The sequence below is a fragment of the Hesperophylax consimilis genome, chromosome 2 (assembly GCF_061612785.1).
Source record: "Hesperophylax consimilis isolate HC1 chromosome 2, BYU_Hcon_1.0, whole genome shotgun sequence".
Classification (NCBI taxonomy): Eukaryota; Metazoa; Arthropoda; class Insecta; order Trichoptera; family Limnephilidae; genus Hesperophylax; species Hesperophylax consimilis.
This window is the reverse complement of record NC_142837.1, coordinates 20,463,539-20,487,328: the sequence shown is the minus strand read 5'-3', so window position 1 is coordinate 20,487,328 and position 23,790 is coordinate 20,463,539. Positions and strand designations below refer to the sequence as shown.

At 41.3% G+C, this 23,790-nt stretch overlaps 3 protein-coding genes across 3 annotated transcripts in view; 2 read left to right on the top strand and 1 right to left on the bottom strand.

Annotated features, from left to right (window-relative positions):
• The window catches only part of LOC149425787 (lachesin-like), a 1,060,028-nt gene that overhangs the window by 1,004,386 nt on the left and 31,852 nt on the right, over positions 1-23,790 (bottom strand). The gene's annotated exons all lie outside the window — the stretch shown is intronic.
• Positions 5,762-6,840, top strand: LOC149425789 (uncharacterized). Its single transcript, XM_089643510.1, has 2 exons — positions 5,762-6,207; positions 6,336-6,840. The coding sequence occupies exons 1-2, from the start codon at positions 5,762-5,764 to the stop codon at positions 6,838-6,840; spliced, it is 951 nt and encodes a 316-aa protein (XP_089499636.1).
• On the top strand, positions 7,160-9,319 carry LOC149425788 (uncharacterized). Its single transcript, XM_089643497.1, has 2 exons — positions 7,160-8,607; positions 9,076-9,319. Exons 1-2 carry the CDS (start codon positions 7,160-7,162, stop codon positions 9,317-9,319), a joined length of 1,692 nt encoding a protein of 563 aa, XP_089499623.1.

The following is a 23,790-nucleotide window of genomic DNA, read 5'->3' as shown; positions in this document are numbered from 1 at the left end:
AGGATCGGACATTGTTCCGTTCCTTCCCATCTTTTTAAAATTCACGTTGTTGACTCCCCAGATTGTACATTCTGTGGTCTAGAAGTGGGAACTTTAGATCACATATTTTTTGGTTGTCCCTCTCTAAACAAATATCCTCTCTTCTATCAAGCCTTATCTAAAATTGCCTCCCCTCCATTCAACATCTCATCTCTTCTAAGTCTGAACTCGACTCCAATTTTCATTATAATTTTGAAATTTGCCCATTTAAATAAAATTAATATTTAAATTCACCTTTCATTTCTCAATAATTTTAAATGATGGCCAAGAACACCCTTGAAGGGTGAAAGCCAGAAATAATGTTAAAAAAAAAAAAAAAACAGACGGTTTAGCAAAATCTTTTGACGCATATCACAAAATAGTAAAACTACCCCCATGACCTTTTTATACTTGCATTTACCTTAAATTTATAATTTTCTCCATGATATATTGTTGTATGACGGTTTTATGAAGAACATAAAAAAACAAAAAATAAATTTAAAAAAAAGAAACATAATATATAATTGTTATATTAGTTCTCCTTAAAGAAAAAAACTTCGATTTATTCGAATTATGAAGTCATTATTTACGAACGAAAATAATTAGATCCAACAACTTACTGTTCATTAATTTTTTCCTCTAAGGAAAGAACAACCTGTATCTAAAACAGTAATTCAGACTTAAAGCGGAATCATTTAATATTAACGCGATGTAAAATGCACCAACGTACTTAACTTGTTGATAGACTTCGGATTCGAGATTTTTACTCCAATCTACGGCTTATTAAACCAGTGGGCCCATATTATGGAAATAAATTAGTTATATAATCTTATAAAATAATTGTATTTGTTTAGGTACTCGTAAAACATAGTAAAAAAATCATATGATGCATTGATTTGCACACTTAAAAGTATTACACAGGAAAAATATTAAGATTATTTATATGAAAACTCGAAAAACCTCAAGTAACAATTAAACCACCATCTCACTGCCAATTTAAGGATTGGTGGTCGGGTATTATCTGGCTAGTCAGATCTAATGACTAAACAACACCTTTTTATTTGTATGTGCCACCAAACAGTGCAACACTTGTACAGTAGGGTGTATCGATTTTTATTTTTTTTTTGTTTTCAAATTCCAAGTTAAAATAAAGTTGCTACTAGGTACCACAACTTAACACAACAAGTTTTGGATTTTTAAAAAAATGTTTAGGTCTCCCGCACAAGACCTAAAGTTTTATTTTTTTTCAAAAAATATCAAATTTTTTTAAAATTTAAAAAACTACAATCGTACAAAACTTTGTACTTAGCTATTATACTACATTTTATGAGATGTTATAACCTTTTTTTCTTTTGTAATAAACACAAGTAATAGCAAATAACATTAGTTTCTTTCAACACCTTTCTCATACAATTTTCACCGTTCAACTATCTTTTTTTAGGTAAAAAACATATTATATATATAGTTTATCTGTGGTATATATTTTTAGTATATGTATATATATTGTCTCATTTTATGCCTTCTGTAAGAAAAGTACAATTAATTCCGGTGGTATAAATTTAAAAAAAAACATGGTTCATATATGTACACAAAATTTTAAAATTTCATCAAAATTAACAAGCTTATGCGGGAGACCTAAAATCCATTTTTTATAAAAAAAAATCATTTTGTATCATACGTATCCAGACCTCTAGAATTTCGCAAGAGAATTCATATTTACCCAAAAATCACAAGAACACTCAAACCCCGAAACCGCTTGATACCGTGTCGCCGACACATTTGAAAATCTTTACATCAAAATAACTCAATCAAATGATGTATTATATGTGATTAATCAAGATAATTACATAGCAATATAATAGCAGAACCTGAAACACATCTAAAAATAACCATCCACCACCTCACTCGGAGCCACCAACCTACGAAGTGACCTCCGCCTAGGAAGCAACTCAGTATTTACGTGGACTCCCCTCTCTACCACCCGGAAGGAATTCCATGATGGCCGCCGATTTTTCGACCAATCACAGCACGGCATATCTCTTTGAAATTCTTATCAAACACTGATAACGAAATTCAATGCAACTATTTGTGATAACATCAAGCTCAATTTACAGGAAAATGATTCAACCACGGAATAAATATCAACATGAAGAAATAATTATATGCTAATATAATGACATAAAAAATCATACCTAAATATGTTTGTTACTCTTTGGGAAATGTTCAAACCAAAGATATTTAACTTCAAACCCAATATGAAAATTTGTATAATTTATTAAACAACAAATAAACGAGACTGGGGGAGATGGTTTTGGTAGACTGAACTGACTTGGTTAAGGGTATCATATTAAAATATAACTTTCCTCTCAACAAGATAATTGCAGAGAGGAAAAATACCTAACCACTTTACTCCTCACGAAAGAGGATAGAACGCCTCCGAGAGGGTTCGATTTGAAAACGTTCTATAAATAGAGAACCGAATTCCATACAAAGTCAGTTCAACAACTACCTCTGAAAGAGAATCCTCTCTCCTGAAGAACCATCTCCAAGTCTCCAAAGTTTCAAGAAATATTTTCAAGTGTTTTATTCAGTAGTAAATTCAGTTTTTGCCAGTAATAAATTTTTTTCGTCAGTTCAGATCTGGAAATAAATTCCTCTCTGATCGTGGCTTTAAACTCCACCACGAAACTTCTACAACATCTACTAAGACTGAAAACGCTGAAAAGTGTACCCAGCTACCTTCGTATCTACAGTTATTGTACGGACGGTATATTGTCTCGTACATTTGGTCCTTCGAGCCGGATCTACACACGTCTTCAGTCTCACCTAAAGTGGAGATGCCGTCACTTCGCAGCGGCCGCAAAGCCTCAACATCATCCGAGACCAGCCGGAACCGAACCCAGCCTATCAACACTGGTCAAGAAGAACCTGTTACTGAGAACCCTCAAGAGCCCGATTCACCTTCTGAGTCAACTGAAGACTCCCTCCAAATGCTACGCCGAGAAATGCGCATTCGGGAGGAGCAACATACTAAACAAATCACAGAACTACAATCGGCCCTGAACGCAGCAACACGTCAAACTACTACCCAACCGATGCACAACTTAACCGCACCTGAAGCAACTTCAAATGTACCCCCGAGCCCAGCAGCTAACATCACCATATCAAGACAAGGATACCCAACTCATCACACAATGGAGTATCAACCACAGCCATTCCTGATGAACCTGGACTCTCCGCTCTTTCCACCACCTCCTACAAATGATGAGAGGGCACATACTCAAGAGTGGTTACGACAAGGCGCCGACCCACTGACTCAAATAACGTCGATTATGGCAGACGCCATCCGCTCCACCAGATCCCAGGACACCCCTCGAACACTATAAGATGACTCAAGGATGGCAGCACTCATCGCCAGACAGTCTTTGGCAAAGGATTTGCCCATATTTTCTGGGGACCCGCTCATGTGGCCTACCTGGAAAGCGCAATATATGCAGTCCACTACCACCTGCCAAATGACCGCCAGTAAGAACCTCATCCGACTGCAACGCGCCCTCAAAGGCAAGGCACAAGAGACCGTATCCCCCCTGCTGATGGATCCCTATCAACTACCCGAAATCCTCAGCGTACTTGAGCAACGGTACGGCAACTCTGGAGCAATAGCCAAATTTATGCTCGAAAAAGTGAAAAAGCTACCCTACCTTACACCTGACGTATCTCTGGAAGACCTGGCCGACTTCTCCGGGACCGTACAAAATTTGGTGGCCTCCCTCCGGATCCTGAAGACCGAGGATTACCTCACCAATCCATTACCGACAAGCTGCCAAACACTCTACGACTAGCCTGGCTGATGGAAGTCCGCGGACAGCGCGCCCCTGCCACCATCACCCAACTCGCTGCCTTTATGAAGGAGATAACTAACGGAATACCAAACAGCGAGATGGTAGACCGTCCGAGACCTCGCCCACGCCAAGACCAAGTCCATGCAGGATACCAAGGGCAAAACAACAACGCAGGAAAGACAGTATGGCACCCTCAAACGCAAGGCTATCACACCACCCAGCTATCCCGGGATGAACCAGAAACGCCAAGTAACCACGAGCAGTTGTGTCCAGTGCAGCGGTGACCACTCCACCAGAGAGTGCCGAGAGTTTGCGGCCAAAACCATCGCCTTACGGTGGGAGACAGTTTATGCAGCCAACTTATGCAGGAAATGTTTGGAAAAACATCATTCTCGAGACTGCAAGGAAACAAAAGGGTGCAGCATAGAGGGGTGCTATTACCCACATCACACTTTGTTACACGGAGCCCAACACCTTAAAAATACCGTGAACCTGTGACGCCAGAACACAAACCAGAACGTCCTTCTGAAGATCGTACCAGTCATACTCAGTGCACCAAGTCAAGACACATGTTCAACATTTGCGCTTCTCGACGAAGGATCAACCGTGACACTGGCAGTGTTGCCAACTCGAATTTTAAAGTAGAGCTAGGCGAAACCCAAAAAAGAGCCAAAAAGGAGCTAAAATTTTGAAAGTGACATAAAGCATGGGGGGGTTGTTAGAGAATTTCAGAGAAGAAAAATTCGGGGGCGGACTGCAGAATTTTTGACAAAAAAAAACTTACCTTTTGTCCTTCTTGTTGGCTGCTTTTGAACAACTCATAACAAACACTCAACAATACACTTGTTTGTTTTTATAATTTTCAAAACACAATTATTTTTGATAATATCGAAGTCTTTGGGATATTTTTATTGTTTTTTTTTTTATATTTTTTTTTTGTTAGGCAGCGACTAGTCCTCTAAAAAATCTAAGAAGTCATCCGGTTCCAGTTCCTGTACCATCGCACTGCTAGGACCGGCTTCATCAGGATTTTTTTCATATACAGCCATTGTTCCAAATTTTTTTTTAACTTCTGGGGGAAGTTCATAATCCTCGCAGCATTTGTTGTGTCGCCTGAGGTGTCGCGGGACTCGGTCGCTCCGAAGTGTGCGTGTAAACGGCGCTATTTTTAGTAACTATTTACTTGTGAAGGAGTTCGGGGAATCTCTTTTTTGGGAAGTCCTCGTTATTTTGGAATATTATTGCAAATACAATTTTTTTAAATATTATTTCACGTGAATAAGAGCTGAAAAATCTGAAAAACGAGGTAAGAAGCTAAATTACTTTTTTCGGAGCTGACGACGTCGATTAAGAGCCAGATCTAGCTCTGAAGGAGCTGAATTGGCAACACTGGACACTGGTCGGCACCAATACAGCAGCACAAATCAGAGCATACGGCCCAATTCACGGTCTACGAATCCACGGTGCTAAAGGGATGTGCACCTCTGACAAGCTATCCCAACGAGTGCGGCTGACAATAAGAGGGGCGGGCCAAGGCGACACGTATCAAATCACCGCCAACACGATAAGCAACCTCAACCTCCCTCAACAAAAAATCCACGGAAAGCCCGTCATCCCGAAGATATTAATAGAACAAGACAACACCCACCTAATTGTGTCACGAGAATTGCAAGAAAACAATGATTCGACACGAATAATATCACGCACCGCACTAGGATAGATTGCCCATGGTGGCTCAAACCCAGGATACGAGCACCTCGCCACCACATTGGCACTTCAACGTGAGGCAGCCTCAGACATACGATTGGAAGAACTGCTGAAAACAAATTTTTACTGTCGACTCACTTGGCGTAACCGCAGCAACCCGAGTCAACACAAACATACAACGAGCGATTGCGCTTATGACTGCAACAACCCGACTCCTCCCTACTGGAAGATGGAAAACTGGTTTAATATGGCGCAACCCAGAAGCCTCCTTGTCTGACAACCGACAGTGCGCGCTGAGACGACTCATTTCCCTAGAGAAGAAGTTATCCAGAGATGAAGCCCTGAAAACAACCTACACCGACAAAATTGATCAGCTGATATCCAAGGGCTATGCAAAAAAACTGTCAGATAGAGAAGCATCCACACGTACACCCCAACGATGGTATCTGCCACACTTTGCAGTGACCAACCCCAATAAACCAGGGAAAATCAGAGTGGTGTTCGACGCAGCCAGCCGATGCCGCGGGACCTCACTCAATGATCAGTTGCTCACAGGACCCAACTTGCTGTCATCTCTCCTAGGAAACATCATGCGCTTTCGGAAAGGAAACGTCGCCATTGCTGCTGACATCAGAGAGATGTTTCTACAAATAAAATTAAAACCAGAGGACCAACAGTCACAGCGATTCCTGTGGCGAACATCAACCAAGGACGAACCCAAAACATATCAAATGACTTCAATGATGTTTGGCGCTGTTCCCCGAGTAGCGCCCAGTTTGTCTTGGACAAGGTCGCTGAAAGGTACCAGCACGAATACCCATCCACCGCAGCAGCTATTCGCACCAAGTTCCACATGGACGACTACTTGGATGCAGTAGACACTCACCAGGAAGCTGCCCAACTCACCCAAAATGTGAGTACCCTCCTCGCGAAAGGAGGGTTCCATTTGACCAACTGGGCATCCAAAAATCGCACAAATACCACCATAACCATTAGCAACGGGAGTCCAGAAACAGAACGAGTACTAGGATTAATCTGGGACTCTTCCACGGATCACTTCCTATACTCATTTCACGAGATGACTCCATCCGAAGCTACTACATTACCAACAAAACGACAATTGCTGTCAACAGTTATGAAGATTTTCGACCCCGTGGGCTTCATCGACTGCCTGACCATCAGAACAAAAGTGCTTTTGCAAGAAGTATGGCGATCAAACGTCGGCTGGGACGAGTCCATCACACCCGAACACGCCCAGAAATGGACAAGCTAGTTGAACTTATTGCACACGAACAGCATCTCAATCCCGAGACGTTGCCTCTACAACAAAAAAGCAACGTAACCCTACATCTCTTCTGTGACGCATCAAAACAAGCCTGCTGCGCCGTAGCCTACTTCACCGAAGACATAGAAGGGAAAATACAGACGACATTCCTTGCAAGTAAATGCAAAGTCGCACCACTGAAACCTCTCTCCATTCCCCGCCTCGAATTGCAAGCTGGCCTCATTGCAGCAAAACTCGCCCAAACCATCCAGAAAGAGAGCACAGCCAACATCCGCCGCACATGTTTTTGGACAGACTCCACAACAGTATGTACCAGTACACAATACTATGCTGGTTACGCACCGACCCACGAGCCTACTCAACATTTGTGGCCAACCGACTAGGAGAGATTGACGAGCTGACCAGAATACCCGACTGGAGATGGGTACCTACGAAGCTCAATCCCGCTGACATCGGCACACGGGACCTCAAAGTACCCGACCTGACACCAGAAGGAATATGGTTCACCGGTCCAACCTTCCTTACCTACTCAGAAGACAAATGGCCCAAAGAACATGCACCCGCCCATAAACCCGATGACCTAACTCTGGAAGTCAAACCTCTCTACGTCGGACTCATCACCGAACGAGGAGAAGCTCTACCAGCAGTTGAACGATTCTCATCGTGGTACCGACTGATCCGCTCGACTGTCTGGGTTCTCCGCTTTACCAGACGATGCCGGATGGGCCCCAACAGAACTCCAGAGGGACCACTAATAGCTGAGGAAATAAAAGCAGCAGAACACAGATGGATCAGACGATCACAGGAAGACGCGTTCAGTTCGGACCCACACACCATACAAGAAAAGAAAGAGTTACCCGCCAGCAGCCGCCTCAACGCCCTGAACCCTTTCTTCGGACCTGACGGTATTCTCAAAATGGTCACACGTCTGCAGACCTTAGAGAAGGCTAAGAGAGTAGCCCGGACTCCCATCATCCTGGATGGCGACAACGCATACACCCGTCTCCTGATCAATCACTGCCATAAGAAGTCAGATCACCCCAGCACGGAGAAAACAGTAGCAGATATACGCAGCCATTTTTTCGTGCTCAGACTACGTACAACAAGCCGAAAGATTGCACACGCCTGCCCAATGTGTTACATACGACGCAGTAAACCCAATTCACCCCAGATGGGCGTACTACCACCACCACGACTGATACATCACGTCCGCCCATTCACACATTGCGGGCTGGATTATTTCGGTCCTATGACCATAACAGTCGGCAGACACAGAGAAAAACGTTACGGAGCCATCTTCACCTGCCTCTCAACACGCGCCATCCATCTGAAATTAACCACTTCACTGTCAGCTGACTCCGCAATCATGGCCCTACAAAGAATGACCGCACGGAGAGGACAACCAACTGCCATATACTCTGACAATGGCACAAACTTTCATGGAGCCGACGCTGAGATGAGAGACGCCCTGATGTCGAGCCAGGATACCAAGATGATCGACGCAGTAGCCACCCAAGGCATAGAGTGGCACTTTATACCACAAATGAGTCCCCACATGAGAGGAGCGTGGGAGAGATTAGTGAGATCAGTCAAAAAGGCCTTAAACGCCACGCTTAAGGAAAGGACGCCTAAAAAAGAAACTCTACACATTGCCCTTGCGAAAGCCGAATTCATTGTGAACAACCGCCCACTAACCCATATCTCGGTCGACCCACGAGACGAAGAACCCCTGACCCCCAACCACTTCTTACTGGGGTCAGCCGGGAAACGCCCTCAATTATTTTTCTACGACAAAACAGAAGAGGAAGTATGCCTCCGCCGTCAATGGCGTATTAGAAAACAACTCGCGGACGCCTTTTGGAGAAGATGGTTGCGCGTGTACCTTCCCACTATAGCTGCCCGTCAAAAATGGCACCATCCGACTACACCAATTAGAAAAGACGACCTAGTAATCATCATGGATCCAGCACTACCCCGGATAAGCTGGCCACGAGGCCGTGTCATCGAAGCAGTACGTGCGACCGATGGTCAAGTCTGAACTGTTCGGATCCAAACAAGCACTGGAGTCTACATAAGACCGGCAGTAAAGGTCGCCGTCATCCTCCCTGCTCCTACAATACCGGACATTCCCTGCAATCCCAACAAGTAGGAATCTACACAACTAACAGAACTTGTCTACATCAACATCCCTGGACAACTATTTCCCACTTCCTACTCCTGCAGGCGGTGCCAGACAACGCCAGCACTGAGCGGCTATCCCTCACTGACACGGCAGTCTGGACAGCACCCCCACGATGGCGCTGGCACTGAGCGGCTATCCCTCACTGACATGGCAAAATCGACTCCAACTTCCTACTCCTGCAGGAGGCGCCAGACAACGCTGGTACTGAGCGGCTATCCTTCACTGACACAGCAGTCTGGACAGCACCCCCACGATGGCGCTAGCACTGTGGAGTCGTTGCGGTAGCTCCTCACTGACATGGCAAAATCTGGACAGCACCTTTTCCTTCATCCCTCTACCTTCAACCTGAGAAAACATCAAAAGAAGATACGTCTGATCAAATAGCTGAGTACAGGCGAGACTGTACGGGGAAAGTGTATCATACGTATCCAGACTTCCAGAATTTTGCAAGAGAATTCATATTTACGCAAAAAAAAATTTTTTTTTTCATTTTCTAGATTCTTATATTCCATGAAGTGGTGAATCATTTAAATTTACTGAATTTAAAGTTAATGTTCTTTATACAAATAGAACGGCGTCATATGCGCCTCACAATTTTTACCTCATATGGGTTTATTTAAATATTACCTGGCTTTTATAGACTTAGAGGCCTTGTATTTTCTCGGTAAGGAAAAAATTTGTTACCTCAAAACCCTACTAAAATTGCATGTATTATCATCCAGCATCAGCACCAGCAGCAACCTACAGCGGCCATATACTACATACGTGTCTGCTTGTGTTGTGTTAGGATCGGGGGAGGAAATTTCAGCTGCGACCTATTGTTGGAATCCTTCCGCATTTGCCGTTGGGAGTAAGGAAAATCGCAGAAAACCTTACCCAGGAAGGAGCGGCCGAACGTCAACTTGAAACGTTTGCGGCCTTCAGTAACATCGGTATATGATGTCCTGCATTTTTGAGATGTGTGTGTGTGTGTCTGTTTTTATGTTAATATATACTTATGGGAAGATAGAAAATAAACATACATATACACACAAATTATAAAATATTATATAAATATATAAATAGATACATAAACATTATATATTTAGGAAGGAAGTCGGGAGTTTAGGAAATACCTACTGCTCGCTATTCGTCCGCGTCTAATTCTGGTATGTACAATATGTGGTCATGGTCCATGAGGATGTGTTTAGGTAGTCTGTGTGTGTATCTGAATGTCAGGTCGCTCGGTGCATTGTATTGTCCTATGTCTCGTATGAGTGGATTCTTACCAAGTCTGAGTGATTTGTAAAAGCGTTCAGTCAGTCTGTGTGTGAATTCGTAAAGAGTTGGAATTTGTTCTCGTTCGTGTAATCTCTTCAAGTTTGTTCTGAGTCTCGTGTTGTATGTGATTTTAATGCAGAGATTTTGAAGTGTCTGTAGTTTTGTGTGGTCTGAGTGTGAGATACTGCTCCATACGGGAATCGCATAAGACAGTACCGGGCGAATAAGCGAGTAGTAGATCAGGAGTTTGGTTTTGGGAAGTAGCGGGCTTCGTCTGTTGAAAATTGGCTTCATCATGCCGATCGCTTGTCGCGTGCGCGTGTGCATCTTGGCTTGGTGAGATTTCCAGTTGAGGCGGGAGTCCATGGTCAGGCCCAGATATGTTACTTCATCTTTCCATTCAATGCTGTGTCCTCCCATTTCGATGTTGAAGTCAGGTGTTTTATTTACACGGTTTCTCGTGAACATGATGGCTTCAGTTTTCGCCTCGTTCAGTTTCAGGCGCCATTTTTTGTATTACTCTACGAGCGCGTTGAGCGCCCTCTGTAGGTAAATAGCGGCCATGTTCGCTTTCAGCGAGGAAACGTATAGTTTGACGTCATCTGCGTAGATAGACAGATTGCATCTCTCGTCTCGGGGGGTGTCGTAGGTGAACAGAATGAAGAGAAATGGTCCCAGTAAACTTCCTTGCGGCACGCCTTTTGGAATCTAACGCATTGAAGATAGCACGTTCTTTATGAACACTCTGAACGATCTATTCTTTAGGTATTCCTGTATCAGCCTCGTTAGGTATATGGGCGTGTTAGTGCGGAGCAACTTATGCACGAGCCCGTCTATCCATACGGTGTCGAATGCCTTCTCTAGGTCGATGAGCGCAGCAGCGGTGAAGCGATGTTTGTTAAATTTTCTTGCGATGTATTCCGCTACTCTGGTGAGTTGATGGGTCGTGGAGTGCCTCTTTCTGAAGCCGAACTGCTCGTCTGGCAAAGTCTTGTTGTCGTCGTGGTGTGGAACAAGCTTGTTGAGTATAATTTGTTCAAATACCTTGCTCAACGTAGATAATAGGCTAATCGGCCGGTAACTTGTCGGCTGCGTTCTATCTTTATTCGGCTTTGCGAAGGGCAGCACGGTCGCCGATTTCCAAATCTGGGGAAAATGCCCGGTCATGAGGCAGGCATTGAACAATTTTGTTGAGTAGATGATGGCTTTTTGAGGGAGATGTTTGAGTAAAATGTTGTGAATTTGATCGCTTCCCGGCACCTTGTTTGTTCTCAATCGCCTGATTGTGACAACAATCTCGCTCGGCGTAGCAAAATGAATATCTTCAGCGTTTGTCTGCTCTGCTTCCCTCAAGTCTCGTAGAGAGTCAGCTACGATCCGGTCCGTAGCTGGGTCGGAAAGGCCGTCTGTAGCGGCGTAGGCTCTCTCGAACCCGTCGGCGAGTGTGTCAGCTTTTTCTTGTAGCGACAATGCCGTCCCAGGGCCGTTCAATTTCTGTAGAGGGGGGATTGTGAAGTCTTTGTGTCTCAGCGCGCTAGCCATTTACCATAGGGAATTATCCTTCGGCGTGAGCGACGCGACTTTTTTGTCAATCACAGCACGGCATATCACTTTGAAATTCTTAGCAAACACTGATAACGAAATTCAATGCAACTATTTGTGATAACATCAAGCTCAATTTACAGGAAAATGATTCAACCACGGAATAAATATCAACATGAAGAAATAATTATATGCTCATATAATGACATAAAAAATCATACCTAAATATTTTTGTTACTCTTTGGGAAATGTTCAAACCAAAGATATTTAACTTCAAACCCAATATGAAAATTTGTATAATTTATTAAAAAGTAAATAAACGAGACTGGGGGAGATGGTTTTGGTAGACTGAATTGACTTGGTTAAGGTTATCATACTAAAATATAACTTTCCTCTCAACAAGATAATTGCAGAGAGGAAAAATACCTAACCACTTTACTCCTCACGAAAGAGGATAGAACGCCTCCGAGAGGGTTCGATTTGAAAACGTTCTATAAATAGAGAACCGAATTCCATACAAAGTCAGTTCAACAACTACCTCTGAAAGAGAATCCTCTCTCCTGAAGAACCATCTCCAAGTCTCCAAAGTCTCAAGAAATATTTTCAAATGTTTTATTCAGTAATAAATTCAGTTTTCGCCAGTAATAAATTCTTTTCGTCAGCTCAGATCTGGAAATAAATTCCTCTCTGATCGTGGCTTTAAACTCCACCACAAAGGCTCTACAACATCTACCAAGACTGAAAACGCTGAAAAGTGTACCCAGCTACCTTCGTATCTACAGTTATTGTACGGACGGTATATTGTCTCGTACACATTTCTTACTTATTTTTATGCCCTAATATAACTGTTTTTTAACTTGGAATAAACAAAAAGTTACTATTTTATTTTTTTAAATTTTAAAAAAATTCAAACTTTAGGCCTTGTGCGGGAGAACTAAACATTTTTTTAAAAATCCAAAAATTTTTGTGGTAAGTTGTGGTACCTTGTAGCAACTATTTTTCAACTTGGAATTAGAAAACAAAAAAAAGTTATAAATCGATACACCCTATTGTACAGTGTAAAGACAGGAGAACTATGTTTCCACCTGGTTGGGTAGCGTTGTGAGATGGGTAAAGGAAGTTACATTTCAATCAACGTTTCTTCCACCTTCCTCTCTTCTATGTTTTGTCGGGTAAACCAGGTTATGAGGGTTGTTGTGATTAAATAAAAATCCAGCAATCACTCCGTTACTGCCGAAAACAATTATTGAATTCCAACGACAATGAATATGTTAGGTAATGTAAACTAGAAATTAATTTTTTTTTTTTTTTTAGATTCTCACGGCCAAAAGCATTTTTGTTGTTTGTTTTTGGGGTGTTATGCCGTGTTGCGCTAACTCCTTCTTTAGTCGACGTTTCGGACAGCGTTGCAGTGTCCATCATCAGGGCAGATCCGGTAGATCCGAAGATGTGAAAAGAAGGAGTTAGCGCAACACGGCATAACACCCCAAAAACAAACAACAAAAATAGAAATTAAATCGAATAAATATGCAAGTGGAGCCCCTTATACTTTCTTTAAAAGGATTGATTTCTTAATATCAGATTTGGCAAAGGGTACAATAATTATACTTTTAAAAGTACCTTTAATTTTGTGGTGATTCATTATAAATAAATTTAAAAAAAGTGTTTTATATATTTTGCCCTGGGGAAAGAACTGTTGTTCCGAAGCCGGTCAGCGTTTATTAAAACGATAAATATGTAGTGGTTTAAACAAATTTATATTCTTTGATTTATGGGAAAATAATTTTTCAAAATAAATAAGAAAATTAAATAATTTCATCAATATTATTAGAATTGTAAACCACCTTTTATATTTTGAAGTTGCTAGAGGTACTTTAATCATTAGATATTATTAAATAGGAACAGGTAGGCTGATATAAAATACAACATTTCATAAGCACTTTTAAAATTATTTTCGCTAAACATTTACATATCTGAGCATGAGTGTTTGTTCAGCTAAAAATTTCTTATCTATAAATGATGCCATGAACTGTTAAACTGTTAAGTTAAATTTTGCTTGATTGTTTAGTTATACAATGGAGTTGATCAATATTATCAAGGCATTGAATTATCACAAAACATTGGCTTTACAAAAGAGAATTTTGCCTTCATTTTGATGTCAATCAAACATTCAATGGCAATTCATTTCATCTTATTAATCGAAACGTTATCGAGATTAGGTACAAAGTTGCGTCCTAATATAATTTTAATACGTACATTATTTTAAAAATCTTATTTTTTATAAAAATTAATAATAATTTCATAAATTAATAATAATTTCAAAGACAGTCTTCGGAACAACAACAAAGATACAGGACTTACTAAGGTCTGCAAAGACTAAGTTTCCTCTGGAAACAGATGGAGTGTATAAACTCAGCTGTTCCGGATGTGACAAGGTCTATGTAGGCCAGACAGAGCGGACTATCTACAAAGGGATTTCAGAACACTTCAGAGTTTGTAAACTCGGCCACCCTGACAAATCGGCAATTGCCGAGCATTTGATTGACACCGGGCATTATTTTGGATTTGTTCCTGAAATTCTGGGGAGACCCAAAACTTATAGAGCACGGCTGATTACGGAAGCCATTAAAATTCATAAAAATCCCGTAAACATTAAAAGAGACGATGGAGCTAAGCTCAATAGTTCTTGGTATCCGGTAATTGACGGCTACACCAGAGCTAAACGAAGAAAACCACTTTAAATAAAAAAAATGATACGTTAATGTTAGCTCAGAGGGTTGGAGCTGGCAACACGGTATCACAACCTCATACATAAGCTCACATTTTAACACAACCTCAAATAGAGAGGATAGAGATAGGAGAGAGATAGCAAAAGAGGAGATTGGTTTTTGTGGTTTTTGATACAACCACAAAAGCGTTTTTGTCTGGCTTGTGTACTCAGCCAGGCCCCGCTACTTTTGCCGGCCGGAGGAATCCCGCCGGCCCCCTGAGCAGGCGCTCGCGCCCCCAACTGCCTTTCTCAAGGCATCACTTTTCTACGCAAAACACTCAACTTACGAAGATCCACGCTGGCCCCCACAAACCGCCCGCAAGCACCCGAGACGTGCTCCATCTTTAAGAGGAGTCACCGCTCACAACAAGTTAAGATTTATTTATTTATTATTGGATAATTTGTATAGCGCCGCTTTTGTGAGATATCACCTCAGGGGCGCTTTACAGTTGATGCAGGTATTACAGAAAATATAAATATTACAAAAATAGAGTGAAGTTAAGTTAAGTAAAATGAAGTATAGGAACAGGTATCAGTTACAGTATCAGTTCTATAATCAACGTGAACGGTCGCGCGCAGCGAAGTAAAGTATTGTCGCAAAAATTACAAGCGCTGCCGAGCACCGAGCGATTTCGCCGAGCGATTTGCGCCGAGCGCAGCGAACTAACACATTATGGACACGGCCATTGATAATATAAAAACTGAAATACAAAAAATTACAACAGTGAAAGATTCGAAAGCAAAAACGAACCCAGAACAAAATGTTTATATATTTGAAGAGCTTTGGAAAACTGAAAAAATTAAACACCAAAATGAAATAATCAAACTACAAAAAAAATTTATTGAAAATTACGAAGAACTCACGAAGAAAATAGAAGAAGTCGTAGAAAAAAACAATAAAATTCCATCTTACGCGCAAGTTCTAGCAGCAAATAAAAAAGAAATTTCAAAAGAAGAGAGGTTCTCCATAATAATATCATCAACTAAAAAAACAACAAAAGCTGCAGAAATATGTGATAAGATACAGAAAGACATCAAACTAGACCAACTTAAAATTGGAATAAATGGACTAAGAAAAACAAATAAAGAGCAAGTAATCATATCCTGCCCAAAAAAAGAATATACCAACACTCTTACGGAGGAAATTAAAAAACTCAACTATAACCTGGAAATAAATGAAATAAAAAAGAAAAAACCCAAATTAATTTTGAAAGGACTCAAATCGAACTTGACGGAAGAGGAAATAGTAAATGGGATACTCACACAAAACGAAGGGATTCAAGACATTGTAACGAAAAACGAAGAAAATAAAATAAATTTGATTACCGAAATAAAATACAAACATTCTAAGAAATACCAACGTGGTACTCGGGATCAAGAAGATGACGAACAAAACAAATTCTCGAACTATATCGTGGAAACCAGCGGTACAACACGAAAAAGTTTGCCATCATTAGAAAAGATAAATATCCAGTACCAAAGGGTTAACATAGTGGATTGTGATCCTTTAACCCAGTGCTACCACTGCTGCAAATTCATGCACACAGCCTCCAGATGCCTAAATCGAATGAATCCATCGGTGTGCCCGTATTGCACGGGTGATCATACTTTTGCTAAATGCCCTGAAAGAGAAAAAACACCGGTTTGTGCAAATTGCACATCGCAAAATAAGAAATATGGCGAGAAAAATAAAACAGACCACACAGCTTTCAGCAACTTATGTCAATACAAAAATAAAATGCTCAAAGTAGCAAGAGACAGAATAGATTTCGAATAAAAATGACAGATTTTTTATATAACGTACTAGACGAAAAAAATAATATTGACGAAAAAACATATAACAGCTATCAAGAATATCGTACCCACCAAAACGACCTCAATCTCAGTCCTTTAATTCTACACATGAATATAAGAAGTTTGGAACGAAACATGGATGAATTTTTGACAACAGTAAATAATGATCTCAGGAAGCCCGCTTGCATTGTGTTAACGGAAACACATTCAAGTGGCGAAGTGGCGTACTATATACCGGGATATACCTGTGTATCTACTAAAAACCGAATTAACAAAAACAGTGGAATCGTTATGTTCGTACAACATAATTGTGACATATTGTGCGAGGAAGAAATTAATGTGAATGGAACAAACTGCTTACATGTACAAATGAAGTGTTATAACAAAAAAATTGATATTATCTCTCTATACAGAACACACTCGTCTACTGTCTGTTTGTTTATAGAAGAATTAAGACATGTGTTATTAAACTACAGAAACGCGAATACAATAGTTTTAGGTGACATTAATTTAAATATATCGCACGATTATACATCGAACGATAAAGATAATTACTTAAATATGATGGCGGAATTGAATTATGTGTCGTGTATAAACTCTTACACCAGAAACGTCAATGGGCAACGTCCATCATGCATTGATCACATTTTCACAAATATCAAAGATATAAACAATTTAAACTCGGGAATTATAAAAACCTCAATTACCGACCATTACATGACTTTGCTACATTACAATTCAATAATACCTCAGGCGACAAACCAACATTGCGGACAAACTGCTAATAATAAAAAAGAAATATCTGTTGTTAATATCGAATCTTTGAAAAATAAATTGTCATCTGAATTATGGTTAGATATTCTCCGAAGTGATAACGTCAACGAGTGCTGTAAAATATTTGAAAATAGATTAACGAACTTTATAAATGATTCAAAAAAAATTATTCCAAAAGGAAATACAGCAAAATTTCGTAAAATCAAACCGTGGATAACACATGGGCTTGTTGTGTCCATAAGACACAAAGAATGGCTTTATAAAGAAACAAAAAAAAAACCACTAGACATTAAATTAAATGTTCATTTTCTAAATAAATAAATAAATAATAAATAATTTTCTCTAGAATACAAAAATAAATTAACCACGCTCATAAAAAACACGAAAGAAAATTATTATAAAAATAAACTTGATGATTCTGAAAATGACAGTAAGAAAGTTTGGAATATAATCAATGAAATCATGGAAAATAAACAAAATACCAAAAGTAATACTATTAAGAGTGTAATACAAAACAATAACATAATTAAATGTATTGAAGAACCTAAAAAAGGAGCAAACGCTTTTAACGAATTCTTTGCAAATATCGGAAAGAGTCTAGCAGAAAAAATTAACGTGAAAAAAATAAATAAGATGTATATTGAAAATATTCCAAATATAGAAACTAAACTTGAACTCTTCGAACCAACCAATCCGTCTGAAATTGTACAAATTATATCAAAAATGCGAGGTGGTTCTGCTCCGGGATTTGACGGTCTCGCTGTAAAAACACTAAAAATCATTAAAAATTATATTTCTACACCAATCTCTCATATTATAAACAATAGCTTTAAGACAGGAGTTTTCCCGAGCACGTATAAGAAAACCATAATCTCTCCAATATTTAAGTCCGGTAGCCCGGAGGACATTTCTAATTATAGACCCATTTCACTCTTATCTAATATATCGAAAATTTTTGAAAAAATTGTTAAAAAAAGACTAACTGCATTCTTAAAAAAAAACTCGATTATAAATGAAAATCAATTCGGTTTCACAGAGGGAAAAAGTACCCAAGATGCCATTGCAAAAATTTCATCTAGTATTCAGAGTGCCCTGGACAAATCAAATATATGTATAGGAATTTTTATTGACTTAAAGAAAGCATTTGACAGCATTTCCCATGAAAGACTTATATTAAAATTAAAAGAAAATGGCATTGACCACTTAGCTCTTAAATGGATAGAAAGCTACTTAACAGAGAGACCTCAAATTGTAAAATTAAACCAAACCTTTAGTACACCACTAACAAGTACATTTGGCATTCCTCAAGGCACGGTCCTTGGACCATTACTATTTCTAATGTATGTAAATGACATTTTCCAACAGAAAATCAAAGGTGAATTATTCTCTTATGCTGATGATACTGTTTTATTAATAAAAGGTCAAACATGGGAACTAGTTAACAAACTTGCGAATGAATGTATTAATATCTTAAAATCATGGTTTGATAATAACCTACTCACACTTAATGCCAAAAAAACAACATATGTATTATTTTCACTACAAAAAATACCTAAACACAAAGTAAATATCATAATCCATGATGAAAATTGTGACAATGTCAACTGTAAACTACTTAATCCTATTTGTACTGTAATCAACTCTTCTTCTGAAATTAAATATCTTGGTGTGATCATCGATGAAAATTTGAAATGGAAAAGCCATATTACGGAGTTAGTAAAGAGAATAAGGAAATGTATATATATATTTGTTAGGTTAAGAAATATTTTAAATGTGAAAATACTAAAAAATGTATATTATGCTCTTGTCCACTCCCTGCTTATTTACGGAATCATAGGTTGGGGAGGATCTTATAAAAACAACCTAAACTCAGTAAAAGTCTCGCAAAAAATTATTATAAAGGTAATTGGTTGTGCGCAACTCTTTCGTACGCAATTGTGCGGGGGGTTGCGGTATTGCGGATGCGATATAGACTAAGCCAAACAAAAACGAATTGAATTGCCTTAGTGTTTTGCAAGAGGAAAATGAGTAGGAAAGGCCGAAGACTTACCCCGGTCTCGTTCTCCTTAAGCCGCTGGTTCTGTTCTCTTATCAGTTTGCATACAATTAACATTCACTCACTTAACACAAACAAAAACACAGTGAAATTCACTGCGGCGGGTAAAAACGTTTCACTGGACGATTGTGCTCCAAAATAATCACAGCCGAGTTCAACATGCGGGTTTCAATATGACACAAAATGTTCGCGGGTAAGATGCAACGATAACAACTCATAACAATACTCCTTGTCTCTGGCCCGGATCACGGAAAGGGGACAAGGGGCAAAGGGGGGTGAAGGGTACACATTTAAGGCTATTCAATTTTTAAAACCTAACGCGCAACTAGTAATACTTAAAAAAAACTCTACTTTCCCAACAAAATTGCTTTTTAAAATGTTTCCAGTACCAAATATTGATGATATATTTAAGCAAACTTCAATTATAAAAATGTGTAAAGAAAAAAATAACACAGAATATCAAGAATTTTACAAACTGATGAGAAATGGAAATCAATTTATTACGCCAATCTTTAAAACAACTCAAATGCAAAACCATTATATTTACCAAGCCATAAAAAACTACAATAATCTCCCTTCCGAATTGCGCTGTATTACGAACCAAATCAATAAAATCAAACTTTTTTTCAAAAAAAACTTATATTAAAAAAATATATGGATATATTATATTTATATTTTACACATAACATTGAATCACTGAAGTAAGAATCGTGGTTCCCTTATCAGGCACAAGAGCTCCTCTTTTCTGATAAGGTATACATGACCAATTATGTACCTAAATATTATTTTTTTTTTTAAATGTATGTATTAATGTTACTATGATCTATATTAAAATAATAAAAAAAAAAAGGTGACACGAATATAGAAGATGGAGACTCTGCAGCAAGAATCCTAGGTGGTGAAGAAACTGGGCCAACTGCTGCAGCGAAAGAGACCACCGCGTCCACCAAAAGTGCCAGCACGAGGTTCGTCATCCGTCTAGGTATGTTTCTGCTGCTAATAAAGCGCTGACACACTATCCTCTCACAGATACCAGACCTTGGCAGCATCGCTGTGACGTTCTACGAAGATAGAAGATGGAGGCTCTGCAGCAAGACTCCTAAGTGGTGAAGGAAATGGACCAGCTGCTGCAGTAAGAGAGTCCACCGCGTCCAAAAACAGCGTCCAGGTATGTGTCTGCTGCTAATAAAGCGCTGACACCTCACATAGATAAGAGACCCTGGCAGCACTGCTGTGACGTTCGGCAAGTCCATAAGTTATATCCATGTAATCCTGTTCCTGGTAATTGTTGAAGTGGTGCATTCTGTCCGCAATAAAAGGCGACGGTTGGGTAATAAATTATACTGGGCTTAGTAAAAAAACTTGCAGGGCCAAGCTTGTCCAGTTTCCGAGAATTTTGTTGAAAACATCTGGAGTGCATTTACCGATCGCCGTTCGTTTCGAATGTCCAATATTTTTGAGCAAATTTCCGATTATTTATTCACTTTTAAAACACTGCACTCAAATCACATATTATAAAGTTCTAATAATTACAAAGTTTATTTTTATTTAAGTTCAAATGTTGATTGATTGATTTTAAAAATAATTTCAAAGGGGTGTTGCCTCATTTCCCTTGAAAATACTAAAAAACACAAAGCGGTTGGAGGAAGCGTTAGGACACGTCCTGCTGCCACGAAGGGCGCTGTTAAGATGTTCCCGACGAGTATGCTCCCCGCTGACCACGAGGACTCCCCGGTCGTGGTACCATCCGGCGCTCACCAAATTGTGCTTCGCACTAAGACCGGGACCGTGCGCCTTACGATCCCCGCACCACAGCCCCGCCCCGAGGACCCAAGGACCCGGAGACCATCCACCACCATGGCTCCCACGACGCCCGACGCCACCGAGATGACGGAGCCCGTAGCAGGCCCCTCTTGGGCAACAGGACCCAGTCCTGCCCCCACGCGCCCCCCGATAGGCCCAGCGTCGGCCTACGTGGCGCCCCCGAGGCCGCAGCAGCCAATGGAGACGGCTGACCCCCAGGATGGAGGCTGGACGAGGCCGTCCAACCCCGTGAAGAGGCCCATGTCCCCACGGGGACCAAAACCGCTCCAGTGTGGCAACTGATTTGAAGAGTTGCCCGAGGTAAGCGAAGGCGCTGGCGCGCCGCGTATAAAGCGTGCCAATACTAATCATACTTTCTACCCCGCAGGTGTTGGCAGGAGAGACCGTGTTCCCCCGAAACTGTTCGCACACAGCAAGGTGTGTTAAATGCTTACTGGAGCATGCTTCGGCAGAATGCCCCAAGAAGACGAGAGATGAGCCCGCCGCATGCTGCAACTGCTCAGGCCCGCATCCCGCCAACTACAGAGGCTGCCCCAAGCGGGTAGCGTACGTCGCCTCCATACAGCAGCGACCTGCCAGAAAGGCCCAACGCCCACCGGCAGAACAGAACCCGAGCAGGCCACCTCCTCAGCCGAGGACGGATGGACGCACATGGGCCAACGTAGCCGGAGGCACCGCCCCCGCCCAACAGCAGCGCGAGCCCGTGCCGCCCCCACAGCCCCGCCCCCAGCCCCGCCCACAGCAGGAGCACGTGCGCGCGCCCGACTCCCCAGAGGACAACCTGGATTTGATGGCCCTGCTCCAAGGACTCCTGAGGATGCGATCACAGCTCGCCCGCTGCACATCAAGAGCAGACAAGCTCGTCATCCTGATAGAGCTTCTAGACCCCCCAATTCCTAATACCGAGATGGTGACAGTCCTCGTATGGAACGCATTTAGCGTGCGCTACAAGACAGACGAACTGCTCGCTTTGGCAAACGAATTAAACACCGACATTATTCTCTTATCAGAATCCCACTGGAATCCAAGTGTACCGCTGAGAGTGCAAGGCTTCGAGATTTATCGAGACGATCGAAAGTATAGATCAGGCGGAGGAACCGCAATATTCGTTCGGCAATCTATGACGTCCACAAGAATCCCCACTCTGAAGTTGAAGTACGCCGAAGCCACGATTATCGAAGTCACCATAGAGGGTAGAGCGCACACCATCATCTCCGTATACTGCACCCAACGTAACCTAGTGAGAGAAGATCTCAATAAATCGCTCAATCTGGGACCAATTGTTGTGATGGGAGGCGATTTGAACGCCAAACACAACTATTGGAATAACTACAGAGGAAATGTGAACGGAAATACGCTCTTTACACACATGCAGACAAATACCTATTCGATAATGGCGCCCGACAGACCTACGTACTACTCGCAACTATCTAGATATCCGAGTACATTGGATATAGTACTCGAGAAAAATGTTAAGACAATATCTCCACTGCGCACATTAGACGAGCTGTCATCGGACCACCTGCCCGTGAGCTTTACTATAGGCGGCACAACTTCAAGGACCCCCAGATAACAGCGCAATTACAAGGATGCGAACTGGGAAGGATTCAAAAAAGAAGTCAACGAACGAATTCATCTCACTTCGGGAACTCTACGCTCGCCACAAGAAATCGACGCAGCTACAAGCACTCTCACAGAGATTCTTCAAACAGCACGAGATACACACATTCCTCTAAAAGAAATACACCCATACACGATCAAGCTTCCCGAGTACGTTCTATCGCTCATCAAGGAGAAAAATCGCCTGCGACGCATGTTTCTACGCACACGCGACGAATATTTCAAGACAGCGTACAACTGCCTGCAGAGGGAAATCAAGACCAAAATCGCAAAACTCAAGCGCGAACTTTGGGACAAAAAAGTCGCATCACTCACGCCGAAGGATAATTCCCTATGGAAAATGGCTAGCGCGCTTAGACATAAAGATTTCACAATCCCCCCGCTACAGAAATTGAACGGCCCCGGGACGGCGCTTTCGCTACAAGAAAAAGCTGAAACACTCGCCGACGGGTTCGAGAGAGCCTACGCCGCTACAGACGGCCTTTCCGACCCGGCTACGGACCGGATCGTAGCTGACTCTCTACGAGACTTGAGGGAAGCAGAGCAGACAAACGCTGAAGATATTCACTTTGCTATGCCAAGCGAGATTGCTGTCACAATCAGGCGATTGAGAACAAACAAGGCGCCGGGAAGCGATCAAATTCACAACATTTTACTCAAACATCTCCCTCAAAAAGCCATCATCTACACAACAAAATTGTTCAATGCCTGCCTCATGACCGGGCATTTTCCCCAGATTTGGAAATCGGCGACCGTGCTGCCTTTCGCAAAGCCGAATAAAGATAGAACGCAGCCGACAAGTTACCGGCCGATTAGCCTATTATCTACGCTGAGCAAGGTATTTGAACAAATTATACTCAACAGGCTTGTCCCACACCACGACGATAATAAAACGTTGCCAGACGAGCAGTTCGGCTTCAGAAAGAGGCACTCCACGACCCATCAACTCACCAGAGTAGCGGAATACATCGCAAGAAAATTTAACGAACATCGCTTCACCGCTGCTGCGCTCATCGACCTAGAGAAGGCATTCGACACCGTATGGATAAACGGGCTCGTGCATAAGCTGCACCGCACTAACACGCCCATATACCTAACGAGACTGATACAGGAATA